The sequence below is a fragment of the Hakea prostrata genome, chromosome 5 (genome assembly GCF_041222555.1).
Source record: "Hakea prostrata isolate BN-2017 chromosome 5, UWA_Hpros_2, whole genome shotgun sequence".
Classification (NCBI taxonomy): Eukaryota; Viridiplantae; Streptophyta; class Magnoliopsida; order Proteales; family Proteaceae; genus Hakea; species Hakea prostrata.
The window spans coordinates 17,665,958-17,680,572 of record NC_142604.1 but is presented as its reverse complement, the minus strand read 5'-3'; the positions used below and the strand labels follow the sequence as shown (position 1 = coordinate 17,680,572).

General features: G+C 36.0%; 1 protein-coding gene across 2 annotated transcripts in view; it reads right to left on the bottom strand.

Annotated features, from left to right (window-relative positions):
• The window catches only part of ATGRIP (Golgi-localized GRIP domain-containing protein), a 49,552-nt gene that overhangs the window by 18,087 nt on the left and 16,850 nt on the right, over positions 1 to 14,615 (bottom strand). For both annotated transcript variants that reach the window (XM_089155863.1, XM_089155861.1), the window contains exons 6-7: positions 11,434 to 11,520; positions 11,233 to 11,313 (exon numbers count right to left, since the gene is read on the bottom strand). In XM_089155863.1, the coding sequence (XP_089011989.1) occupies positions 11,233 to 11,313; positions 11,434 to 11,520 (168 nt within the window). The remainder of the gene's footprint in view (positions 1 to 11,232; positions 11,314 to 11,433; positions 11,521 to 14,615) is intronic.

Below are 14,615 nucleotides of genomic sequence, written 5' to 3'. Positions count from 1 at the left end.
TTTCTTCTCACAATGTTTTCGTTTTATAACTTGTTTGTTTATGTACGACCCACAGGCCTTTGGTTACTCTGGTGTATCCTCTATAAGTGGATTTCTTCTCATTTAGATAAAAGGCAGGTACTTCAGTTGCTCCAATTATGGTTGTATTATTTGGTTTATGGACAGATATGCCTCAATTAGAGAAATTGAGACCAAGTCTTGTATAGACGACCTGCAATGGCTCATTATTGGATTCTATATTCCATGATTACTCTCTTCGAGCTCACCTTTGCTAAAGTTATTGAGTCGTAAATTTTCTCAAACAAAAATTTGCTTTTAATGGTTTAATAAATTTTAAGATTTTGTTTCTATCCTTATGCTAATCATTACTGTGTCAATAGAATGCTTTGGGCTTTTGGTGTGCATGTATTGTTAGGATTTCAGTACCTATAACCAGCCTAAGGACAGAAAGGAAATTCATAAAGAAGAAGAAGAATAGAAGAAGAAGAAGAGGAGGAGGAGGGAGAGAGCTCGCATGTGTGTGTTGATTCTCACCTAGTACTTTATTTATATTATAAAATCAAATCTTACTTTAGGAAGTTCTCCTAAACTGAGTTACAACAAAAAGAAAAATTACATATTGCATAGAATCTCCCAATATATTAAAAAAAGAAACTATCCTAGGGAGATTATTTGTCAACCAAGCGATAAGAAAGTAACCAAATAGAAATCTAAGCTAAAAATAGAAAGTGAAAGATTAACTCCCCTCAAGTTCAAGTATACATATCTGAGGCTCCAAGTTGGAATAACAAGAACACATCAGAAACTTCGTTAATATTTCACTTTCTATTTTAGCATAGGTTTCTATTTTGGTTACCTTCGAATTTTCTTATTGCTTAGTTGACAAGCAATCTCCCTAAGATAGTTTCTTTTTTAGTAGATTTGGAGATTCAATACAATATGTAATTTTCCTTTTTGCTGTAACTCTATTTAAGAAAGTCTTCCTAATTGAGATTTGATTTTACAGTTATATATACCAGGGGGCCCTGCTCTCCCCTTCTTCTTCTCTTCTTCTTCAGTCCTCTTCTATTCTTCTTCTTATTCTTCTTTCTGAATTTCTTTTCAACCCTAGTTTGATTCGTCTATTCTATAACTTCTTCCTTGGCTTGTGCAAACAATGCTGTGTCCCATGCTTCCCTGGAATATCCCACACTTAGTAACATTTTCTGTCATGAACCATCCACAACAGAATAATGGGGTGGTGATGACTTTCCTGAATATGCGCATTCATCGGGCCCTCCAATAATGCCAATGTGGGGAATCTTCCCGAAGTATGTGCGCTCGGTCTGCTCCTCACAAGAAAGCAGGTGGTGGTCGGTTGGTAGACATTGGGTTCCGGCCCTGGTGCAGTGGTTCTGCACCAAGTAGGTAGATAAGGCATCGGTTTACTAGGGGTAAGTTAAAGGTAGTACGGATTACTATAGACCAAGCACATAGGTAAAAGACAGTATGGGTTACTACAAACCAAGTAAATAGGTAAAAGGCAGTATGGATTACTACAGACCAAATAGGTAAATTAAAAGCAGTATGCATTACAACATACCAACATCATAGACAAAAGGTAGTATGGGTTACTATGGACCAAGTAGGTAGGTAATTGTTGTTGCTGTAGAGTACCATTTTAAGATAGAAATCATGAATTCTTGAGTAGATTGAGAATAAAACCTTCAATCTCCCCCTCACATGTAGCATTGCATGTGGAAATTAATAAAAATCAATTTACCAGCATCTCAAAGTTTTTACTAAGGAATTATTTGGGTACTTGAATAAACCATATTATCTGATGAAACTAGGCACAAGAACTTCCATTCATTACTGATGTCAAACACTTACACAGAAAGTGCAGCACTGAATCAGTAATTGGACCCTATTTATCAGAAGAGGGGGAAAAAACAACTATATTTGATTATGATAAATATGGCAGCGGTAGCGTCAGTAGTTATTAGGGTATAATGTAAGTCAAAAAAATAATAGGACATCATCAATAAGGCACACCAGTAGAACAACTTTTATTTCACCCAAAAATTTTACGAGTAGTAGTGAAGTATCTCCCAAAATAATGTATTGGTTACTACTAAAGAAAAACTGAACAAGAAGCAGCAATGGAAACAGGGCACCCAATTAGAGTAGTAAGGTAACTTGCAACGGATTTCAATAAGGCCAGCAACTTATGCAGTAGCTAGTACAGTATTTTTCAGAGCTAAAAAAACTAAAAAGAAAAAGAAAAAGAGAGAGCACATCATTAAGGGAAGCAGCAACAGGAAAATAGTTCAGTCAACAATAGATCACTATTTATCAAAAGATAGGGAACTGTAGTTGATTCTGATAAATAGAAAAGGACATGATAACCCCAGCGGTAGCACCCATGCAGAACATTGTAGCAGTAATGGCGATAGTAGTGATAAGACTAATAGTACATAGTAAATACCTCAGTAGTGTTTTGCAGTAGTTGTAGAAAGGAAGAAGAAAGGAAGAAGAAAGAAAAAAAGTCCACCAATATAAGGGCAGCAGGTTGTATAGTTTATAGACTAAACAGACTTATATGCCACAAAATGAACATCCCAGAGGACCACAATGGGGCTAACAGATCTCAAAAAATAAGAATTGAGTTGCATTGATTTATTTGAGGCCTGGGCAAATCGCAAATTGGAGAAAACAATGACAGTTAAAAAAAAAATTATCCTTTGGGCTTCTGTGCTAACATTAGATAGTTAGAGATCTCTTCATAAGTTGTCCCCAAAAGAAAAGAGAGGGGGGGAAAAAAGTATCTCAGTGGGGGGGGGGGGGGGGGGGACCATTGAAATCTGTTGTTTCATGTTGTCAGTTTATCACCCTAGAATTCCCTTGGGTGTTGGTATATATCAGTAGATCTTGCTCTTGATCTAATAAATATTGTTTCATAATAATGGTTATATAGACGTTTGACTCAATGGCAATACTCGGATATAGAGGCAAAGTCACCCGCTTATGATTCCACTCAAAATGAATCCTTAGTTTAATATGGCAAAGCACCTAGACTTTTCCAGGGTATGATGGTTCAAGTCCAACAGGACTCATACATTGTTCTAACATATGTGTGTGTGTTGTGTGCATTTTTTTTCTTTCTGTTTTTCCATAATATGTCTTTTAAGGTGAATTCTTTACCAGGTCTTTACATCACTAGATTATGGAATCTGATTGTTTTGTTGCTGCTTGTCAAGCTTCAAAAAATTTTAAGCAATAGAGAGAGGAACAAAGGGAAGCATCTGAGGTGGTGACAGACAAGCATGGAATAGCTTGTTCATAAGTCATGATATTATTTGTCCTGGTTTTTCCACCCTCCATTCCCCCTAAACCAATTTTGTTGTTTTAATATGAACTTTACTGATTGTGGATGGGTTCAATTTCTGTTACATCCAGTAAACTAATAGTAGAATGGAAGTTAGAAAAAGAAAATTCGAAATGTATTCCATGTTTTATGGTAACAATAATCCCTGATTATATAATTATATTTTACTAAAAATGGAACAATTATTTGATAGAACCACAGGCTACCAATTCAAATACCCCATAGCATATATCTTCGTCTCCTCTTCGAATACTCCATACCCTAGCATATACCTTTTTCTCCTCTTAAAAGAGGGGAAAGATACTATTATGTATTTATTTATTATGATCCTTTTATTTTTTTATTAATCCGATGTTTTTTATTTGTTTCATAAATATTTTGATTTGTTGTCCATATTATGTGTATGTGGCACGATTTAAGTGATAATTTGGGTGAATAGTAAATTTTTATCCTAGGAACATATTTTTCATAACAAGTTTACCAAACAGCAACATGTTTTATCGATGTTCTTTTTTCATTCTTAAGATGAGTTTATCGAACACCAACTTGTTCTAATAGTTTTCTAGAAATATTTCTATAATGGATTTAGAGTTTTTAACTTGGAGCCCACTTAAGTGGGGGTGAAACAATGACCTGCTCACTTAAGTGGGAAATTCATTAGATGCCCACTTTTTACAATTTGAAAAATTACCCATTGCCCACAGTTACATTTTCTGTTTAGTTTGTATCCAAAATGATGGATTTGCCCTTATGTGTGGTAAAATGACTTTAATGACCCTTCACTCTTACTCACACTACCCAACCTTAGGTGGGTGAAGGAATTCTCCCTTCACCCATCTTCTTCCTACACCTTGTTGGAAACCCCACCACCGTTGGCAACCACCACCACCACCACCCCTCCCCCTGCCGATGACCAATGCAATGCGAGAGAAACACTTCTAGGAAAAGCCTCACAACAGCGGGAAGGAAAGTGAAGAGAAAGTGAGTTTTAGAGAGAAAGTAAGATAGAGAGAGAGAGAACCCTACTTTGATAATTCAAACACTTGAACCAACGCCAATTTCTAACATATAAGATATTACAAGGGATCTATAATTGCCAAAACTCATACACCCACTTGTTTATTTTCTATAATTGAACAGAAGGTAAAAGCAACTACAAAATCCTCCCTCTTTATTGGTTTCAAATCTTTCAGAAATCTTTGATTTCTACTCTTCTATCACTTTGGGTAAAAAGTGAGGTGCAAATCTAGCACTTTGGCTACAATATCTAGTTTCCAAAATTGAAGTTCGATTTGGGTTAAGATGTAGAAACTTCTCTTCTTGCTCAGAACCTACTGAAATTCGATTTAGGTTAAGATTAAGGGACTTCTCTTCTTTCTTAGAACCCATCTCTTTCTCTCTCTCGTCTGTATGGTACTATGCAAGGAACTATTTTTCGGCGAATTTCGCCCCCTGGTGAAACGAAACCAGGGGGCGAAACAATCTTTACATTATATCGCCGAGATATTGGCGATATTTCTGCGATTTCTCGCTTTTTTTCGTCGAACCGGCGATTTCCGACGATAAAATCACCGTCGCAAGCCGACTTGCAAGTTGAACACCACCGTCCATGGAAGATTTTCAGGCAAAGATGGAGGAAGAAGATGAACAGTAATACATTTTGAACCACGTGAACCACACACGTGGTTCATGTAAGCAAGGAACGATATTTCGTTAGTTTCGCCCGGTTCTGTCGACAATATTTTTGCCCTAAATTGGTATTAAATGTAAATGCTTAAAAAATGTATGAGTGTATGAGATATGAGTCATATGACACTATAAGTTTTAAATATTTAATAACTGACAGAGTGACATTGACAGGTAAAAAGTAAATTGATTGTTTCCCTAAAACGTCAAACATCATATTTAAAAAATATATAAAATAATATATGGTAAGGCTATTAGTCAAATCATACTCATATATAATATATAATATGCATATATAATCAATTTTATATATAATATATAACATAAAAATATATTATAAATATGCAAACATTTTAAAATATTAAAAGTAATGCTTAATAGTCAAATCATGTCTCTCACTCATCAAGTCAGGTAAAAGATGTCATTTTTTTATTTTTTTTAATAATTTTGTGGTCTTACATGAACCACGTGTGGTTCATGTGGTTCAAAATGTATTACTGTTCATCTTCTTCCATCTTCTTCCTCCATCTTTGCCTGAAAATCTTCCATGGACGGTGGTGTTCAACCTGCAAGTCGGCTTGCAACGGTGATTTTATCGCCGGAAATCGCTGGTTTGAAGAAAAAAAGCGAGAAATCACCGATATCTCAGATATATAATGTAAAGATCGTTTCGCCCCCTGGTTTCGTTTCGCCAGGGGCGAAACCAGCGAATTTCGCAGGAAAATAGTTCCTTGCATGTAAGACCATAAAATTATTTTAAAAAATTTTAAAAAAACTGACATCTCTTACCTGACTTGATGAGTGAGAGACATGATTTGACTATTAAGCATTATTTTTAATATTTTAAAACGTTTGTGTCAAGTCATCACTAACGTTTGCATATTTATAATATATTTTTATGTTATATATTATATATGAGTATGATTTGACTAATAGCCTTACCATATATTATTTTATATATTTTTTAAATATGATGTTTGACGTTTTAGGGAAACAATCAATTAACTTTTTACCCTTCAATGTCACTCAGTCAGTTATTAAATATTTAAAACTTATAGTGTCATATGACTCATATCTCATACACTCATATACACTCATACATTTTTTTAATACCAATTTAGGGCGAATTCGGCAATATTTCGCCCTTTTGCCTAGGCAAAATGAACGAAATATCGTTCCTTGGTACTATGGTTTATGTGTGTCAATGGGAACAAAAACGAAGGGCAAATTTAGAGATCTTATGGGAGTTCTAAAAGACACAACATCTTTGAGGAAGGCAGCTCTGCTATCCAAGCCTATAAACTTTGGTCTCCAAGTTGCATATTTTGGGCAGTGGTCGTTGGCGGAGGAGGGGTGGTGGCGGTTGCCGGTAATGGTGGGGTTTTCAGAAAGGAGTAGGAAGAAGACGGGTCACCCACCTAAGGGTTGGGTAGTGTGAGTGAGAGTGAAGGAGCATTAAAGTCAACCACACATAAGGACAAATCCATCATTTCGGATTCAACCTAAATACAAAATGTAACTGTGGGTAATGGATGACTTTTCAAATTATAAAAAGTGGGCATCTAGTAATATTTCCCACTTAAGTGGGCAGGTCATAGTTTCACCCCCACCTACGTGGGCTCCTAGTAAAAAACTCGTAGATTTATCAAACACACATTTTCAAACAAAGAATGATCTTTCAATTTCAGCACAAAAACATGTGAAAACGGTTTTATACAAGAACTGGTCCCTCAGAATAGAAACATGCCGAATGCATACTTAACTTCTTTGGTTTCACCAAGAATTTGTTTACAAACTTGAGCCACACCCTGAGATTTATGTGGTTTTGCATTTGGTTTCCTACACCCTTATTTGGTGTTTATGGAATGAAAGAAATAGAGGCTTTTTGCAGACAGGAAGTATCCTTTTCATCTTTCTTTTTCCTTTTTTATTTTTAGAAGCACCATATTAATATTTCACCAACTATACTAGTTGTGTGTCTTGCACTGACAATCGCAAATACCTATTGGGTTGGGCATCTACCCCTAAAGACGTCAGAATTATCAAGGCTTTTCCAGGCACAAATTGAGAGTACAAGGCAACCAGAAAACTCATTACATACAAGAAAGTTAACCAATTTGGTCACTTGGGCGTTGCCTAGAAGTCACTTTGGACCACCTTGTGTCCTAGACATCCTAGACAGAGACCTTATGGTAGTGTCTTTTTTTAATTTAGAGACTAACCTTTTTTTGTAGTAATTTTTTGTAAGGGGGAGATGCTGAAGAGGTATTCTCCCATAACCCAATTGGGGGGAGGAGATTCCAACTAAAGAGGGCATTCCTTCCCAAACAGGAAAGAAAACCCAATTCCAATTACAATCTGTAGTAAACATATGAGCTTCTGCATCCTTCTGGATGAGTTCCTCTAACTCTCCTAGAAAATCCATAGGCTCCTGCTCCACCTGGCCTGGTCTCAGCTCAACTCCTTTCATGTAGTCAACCGGGTGGTTTTGTTCCCTCTATACATGCCAAAATTCCTTATCACAAGGAAAGCTATCTGCCAACTCTCCCTTTTAAAGCTAAGATTTTCCAATGTTGCTGGATCCTACCACTGGTTATCCCGATTGCCAACTTCGAATCAGATCTGATAAAACATCCAGCAGTCTTTTCGTCATGTAAGTCATTAAGCCTTCATTAACTGCTTTCATCCCCATTACTAGCACCAAAAGTCCTTTCCAGCAAAAGCCAATTTATGAGTTCCTAGATCCGTAGGTTGCTGCCATGTTGGTTAAAGCACCATCCATGGAACAAAATTCCTTCGAAACATGGGAAATTTCACTCCATTCTGAAAAGGTCGAAATGAAACTTGTGGATACCTAAACGAGATCACAGGTTTCCATCGAAGACCTATGAAATTTCACCGAAACTGCTTGAAACTTGCAAACATGCGAAACCTGGTCGAAATTTGGGTCAATCAGTTTGTTCAGGTGATTTTTTCAACTTAAAGTCATGAATTTCGATCGAAACTCTCCATTTTGCAGATTTCCGAACGAAACCCGCGGAACCTTAAGTTTCGACCCTTTGTTTTCCCTCTAATTTCAACCTTTGTGAGCCCATTCTAGGTGATTTTAAGCCATTCCTTCCCTCCTTTGATGATTTTGACAGTTCTTGGTGGCATAGTTGTCAAGGTGTCGCCTCGGCGTCTGGGCTCCTTCAGAGCGCCTCAAATTGGCGTTGCCTTATTTTTAGGCAATAAGGCGTCCGCTTTTTTTTTTTTCTTTTTTAAATCACGAGAAAGATGCCTAATCGAAGACATATATTGAAATACTTATTAGATTCCGATTGTAAAGTATCTATTGTTTGAACCTATATGCATATGTATAATGACGCTACATGTGATCAAATGTTAAAATAAAAATAAAAACAAAAAAAATCAAAAGAGAATAAGTTCTTGACTCAAGTCTCACACTCCCACACTCACTCTAATATCCCTAATCTCTTTCTCTCTTCCTCTCTTCCTCTCTTCTTCTCTTCCAATCCCGCGACGACACTCCGGCAAGCAATGGCCAACGACAAACAACTTCTTCTCTTCCTTTCTTCTAGCGACTTTTTATTTATGACCTATTATGTGTGGTTTGCAGTATGTTGGATGACTTGAGGTAGTCTGATATTTAGTTTTTTTATTATATAAGATATGATAGATTTAGAGTGAATGAGATGTACACTATAAATTTCACTTAAAACGCCTCAACCGCCTCAAAAGCGCCTCGGAGGGCGCGTCGTCGACTCATTGCCTCAATTAGCCTAAACCACCTTGCATCGCCTCGTCGCCATGACAACTATGCTTGGTGGTCATTTCAAGGTTTTTAAGGTTCTAAGAAACGTAATCAAGATTTCCTCAAATTTTTTATTTTTTCTTTGTTTCATACTCAAATGATGTCGGATTCTTTTGAATTTAATATATGTTGCCTCTAGTAGCTAGATCTAATAATGTATCCTGTTAGAATTAATTTTTGAAGTGTGCTAGTACTTCTTTATTGTTCTAATTTTAAAAATTACCTACAAATTTTTTTTCCTTTCAAAAAATGACTTACATATATACATAATGTATTGGCTTTGTTTTGATATATGTGAGACACCATCACTCAATCTGCATTATGATGATGTCCAAATTAATTTTAGGTCATTTAATTTTGATTTCATGTATTTAATAATTACTAATAATTAATATTTAAATTTTTTATCATAAAAATTATTTTTAATTGGAAAAATTTTCCCAAAGTTTGGGAATACCTTAGGTTATAAGTAATGTGTGTTTAGGCTAAAAATTAGTTAATTTATATTTGATGTTTTGAACTTAGAAGATATATATTGAATGTTATGCTTATAGTGCATTTGTCGGAAACCTTTCTATTTATATTATGACTTTGAATGACATATCTATATTGACTTTTTTAGCAAAATGCATGTGTCAATTTGTTCTTTGTGCTCTAATTAGCTCATACACAGTCTCACCCCAAAATACCCCCTAAAATGTATCCAAACTTGCTAGAAAAGTCTCAAGTTTCCACGAAGATTCCCAAGTTTTGACTTAAACTTCCCATTTTCACAAGGTTGAAACCCGAGTTTCCCTCGAATTTTGTTCCATGGGACCATCATAATGCAATGCAACCATATGCTGTGGAGGCCTGAACCAGGCGCAAGCTCTAGGCAGCTTTGTCGTCCACTAAATTTGTCTATTCACTTCTCAGCCATGCAGGACAACTTAGCATTTCTCTAACAAGCAGTGGGCTTACCTGGCCACTTTGTCTAGACATTATCTACTATTGCTGCCACGATCTACTCTTTTGCCCTTGACTAGTTTTTAAAGATACTGAAATTCCTCTCAATCCAGAGGTGCTGAATGTTAGAACAGAAAGCCAGTTTAGCTATAACTCCTACTGTCTCATTTGCAGCATATGTACTTTTCACCCATGGAGTCACATCTTGCACCCCATTTAGTTGGGGTAAGGTTGTTATCGTTGTTGGTGTTAGTTGTAGATTCACATCTTGTACCCGATTAAGTTTCCTCCTCTCATTGATTCTAATATGGAACGTTGTATTGCTTTACAGTAAATATGCTTAAATTATATCATATGTTTAGTTCATTATAAGTAGGGTTTCTCATAATTATGTCATTATGCTTTGATATGGCCTCTATGCAGATTATTGCTATGGCTTAACTCTTGATATTTAATGTAGCATATGAGCATAATTATTAGATTTTTATATTACATACAATACATGCCTTCACCAAGGTTCACATTTCGAGCTCGGTTTCAACTAGCCAAAGACTAAGATACAGTTGACACCGGTCAAATCAGGGTTTTGTTCCCAACCAACTCAATGAAGTGATTTCAAGGCCCAAAAATGGTTTTTTCAATCTGATTTTGTCTATACAGCCCTTCTCTTAAACATTTTAAACACAAAGCATAAATTATTTTCACCACCAAAATAATGAAGGAACACTCAAAATTGTACTTGGTTTTGACCAAGTTTGATATCATTTGAGTAAATGCCTTTAAATTTGTTATTTCATTTAATAAAGATATTATTTACAAATAAGTAATTACCTCCCATGTGAATCCAATAAAATAAAATTCCGAAAGGATAAAATGTCAAACCCCAGTTCAAGTATAAAAATAAGACTTCTGACAGTAGATGAAATTTTCAACTTTCTAATGCCAGGGTTCTTCTGAAATCTAAAATTTATATAAATCTTAATATGGCAAACATGCTAAGAACCAGAAGTGTGGTAAAATATTCATTTGTTTGATATTTCAAAAAATAGTTTCATTCAAAGCAATTTTGTTAGCATCCACACTTTGCAATTAAGTTTGTCCGGAACACAACTCCTAATATATTAGACTTAGCTAATGTTAAAAACAATAGTATGTTTAACCAACATCAGCCTGATAGCCATCTTAGAGCAGGAAAAAATAAAAGACACCATACATCAACAACATATAATTCAACTATTCAACAAAAAGACTCATGTATCAACCCATGTACTTGGGGAGATGACAGTTAATTCAATTTCAACCGGAGTAAGACATGAAAGTTCAGAAATTGAATAAAAGGTCAAAAACATCTACAATTTTTATTCTTTAACTGCAGCAACAAAAAGCAAACAAGAATGGAACACGTATCAACAACTCTTACTCGCAGAGCAGAAATTGTTTCATCTGCCTTGCTTCGATCAGCTAACACATCAGCAAGCTGGGCCTCCAAGCTTTCTAAATTCTGGAAAGAAATTAAGATAGGATAAAAACCAGCCATCAAATGCAAGAGAAGCAGGAAAGCCGCACAGAAATCAACTCTCCTTTTAAAGGATAGAGTATCTGAAGTAATATCAACTTTTACCTTTTGGTGTTTTACAGAAAGCTCAGAAATTGAAGATTGCCTTTTCTCATCAGCAGCTTGGAGCAATCCTCGCATGTCTTCTAACATCTGTCAGAAAGGTGATTAATATACAAATAAGGTCTAATAAGAGTGCACCCTCTAAATGTATGAAAAAGTAGGCTACACTCCAGTGTGGAGCAGCATACAAACTTGGAACTCTTGGCCTCTCACCACAGCAAGAGTTCATTAAAACCGCCAAAGGAAAAGGTTTGATTTTCGGAATTACAAGCAAAGGAGGTGGCACCCACTATTGAAACTAACTTTCCTAAGCCCATGTGATCTAGCACCTGAAGAGTTACACAAGGAGCTCCCACCCACGAGAATGTCAAGGTCAGGTTTGACTAATCTTCCTGCTTATTGCCTTAGCCCTACTGAGTATGAGAAGCTCAATAAACAAGTGAACAAACTATAAAGGAAATGATTTCATCAAAAACGCATGAGCCCCATGGGTTGTTCTGGCATTACTCCAATGAGAGATTGGCTGCGCATACATGGATACACAATAGCAGCGTGATGAATGAAATCACCATCAGCATCAAGTATGAATTCCCTTCCCTCAACTTGATGACATGTTACACATGCTGACAAAGAGAAAAAGATATTTTCCAAAAGAGATCTTAAGAGTGGCTACAACAAGATACACATTCATCTAAAAGATAAGTGGAAGACAACTCTCAAAAACAAAGGATGGACTGCACCGATAGAAGGTCAAGTCCCTCTACCGATGCCCCTGGCACAGCTTTCAGGTTTATGACCCAGATACTTTATCCCTTCATAGGGAATTTCCTTGTCATTTTTACATCATCTTGATTTACACTAAATCAAAGAGAGGACATCTACATGGTAACAACCACTTGAGACGTGATGTAGGACCTATGCGTCCAAAAACTCTATATTTGCTTTTTGCAAGTCATTCTTTTCTATGGAGAAACCTTGTATTTGATCATGGTAGATTGGTGTTCGATTTAATCAATCCACCTTGCCATTTAAAGCCTCGGTGTTACTTTATTGTCCTTATTTCTGCCTCGCTTCCTTCATGTTGTTCTCTCACTTTCTTTATCTTTAACAAGACTATTGAGTGACTGATCATCAACTTTTGTTACTAATCAGATATGCCTATCTACTTGATATCATATTTCCAGAGTATCTTTCTCATTTCATTTCCATAATTTACACTTCAGCCTAGCTCAGTTCTGATATACAGTTTTGCCCCCACTTTGAATCATAATACTTTCCCTGTTGTCATAACATTATTCTAGAGTTACCATTATGATATGACTCTAGGTTTCAGTTTTCTTTCACATCTGATTCTGCACCATAGTACCTGGAACTCATTATCTGTGAAATGATCTATTTTTTTGTGTGAATAAAGAATTATATTAAAAAGCAAAAGAAATTACAAAGAGGAAAGGGGGGAGCGACAGCCCGTCAGGAGAGGAGCTGAATGGTGGAGGTGAGACTCCAGGAACTAACAATTAACCTATTCCTTGTTACTATCTATGAAATGATCTTGATTGGCTACTGTTTTGATTACTCAAAATACAGTACTAGATCAACCAGCCCTTTCCATAAATATAAACTATGGTTTCATTTGTGGTTCCAATTGGATAGTAACATAGCATTGTGTATTTAATCACTATTATGCAGTATTATTTTGTTGGTTGGACCAGCATGCTAAGAGGCCAAACCCAAAAAATATATATTAAATAAATTATATATATATATATTTGGTGCAATGGTTTTAGGTCAAATAAGAGTTAGTAGTAGTTAATTAATTTGGTTTTTATCATTTCACTATCTCACTTGTTTTGGGTGGAATTGCATAGAGTTAGAATTTGATCTGAAATTTGTTTTCAGTTTCATAGTCCAACTAGAATATGTGCAGATTTCTCCTTTACATACATGCTTGTAACCCAGCAATGAATAGAGAGAGTTGATATAAGTTTGAGTATTCTCTTTGAGAGGGGGTGCTTGAGCAATCCCTATCCCTTCTCCCCAACAGGCCTGTCATCATTATACTTACTAATTCTAGTTTGAGTTTATATCTTGTAATCCAACCATCAGTTGGCTGTGATGATTTGAGGGTTTCCTACCAAAACAAGGCCTACTACTGATATCACATGGTAACATAATTTAGGGCTTGAGTTGTGCATGGTTATTACTGATAGAATGTTGCTATCTCCTTCTTCAGCTGCAGCTATCCATCCAACTGTTAAACTGGTGCCATCTTTGAGAGGGTATGATAAGGTTGTTATGTCCTTATTGTTTATGTAAATTTAGGCCTTATCCAAGCTCTGAGGTTATAAGTTCTGAACAGCACTGGCTGATAGTCCTACAACTGGGTAGGAAAATGTGCACTGTTAATGAGTGAGCATAAAACTCATTATTACCTGAATCCACAGGGACAGGAATAGGTTTTAAGAAGGAAAAAATGAGGAGAAAATCTGACTTAAGCCTATTACACAAGCCTAACCAGCCGTTCACTAGTTGACATAGCATCTCACCAGAATTTTGCATCTGACAGAAAAACAGCAAAGAGCAATTCATTTATGTTGTCAAAATTCTGGGCTATGCCAGGACCTTCCTTATCTATAGCATCAGAAAAATAGAATAGAATAGACCCCCAGGCATAATCTAGAGGCTTCCTTACAACCTAAGCCATCTCCACAAAATAAAAACCTTCTATAGACTTGCAAACTAGAAACTAAGAACTTTAATTTAGTAATTAGTCCAGCCTTCTACAACAAGCAAGAACAACAGAATGGAAACCAAAAGAAGTGTCAACAAATTAGCTGCACGCACTAGCTCACCACACATAGACTGACTTTTAAGGGCTAAACTGGAACCGAAACTTGGACCAAAACAAAACAAACCAGATCCAAGAATAACCATAAGCAGTCTTCTCCTTTTCCTCCTTTAATCTACATTTATTGGAAATTTAAACCAAGAGGGGGCTCTGTCCAGACCCAATTTAGACTACTAAAATTGCATTTCAACAAGCTATCAAAATACCATCTCAGGTAATGTTTGGACTGTTTTCTGGTTCCATAAATTTCAAGTAAGCTAATTTTTGAGTAATTCAAGAGTCCTTAACCAATTATTTGAGAAGTTTTAAATTATCCAATACCACTCATCAACATGGA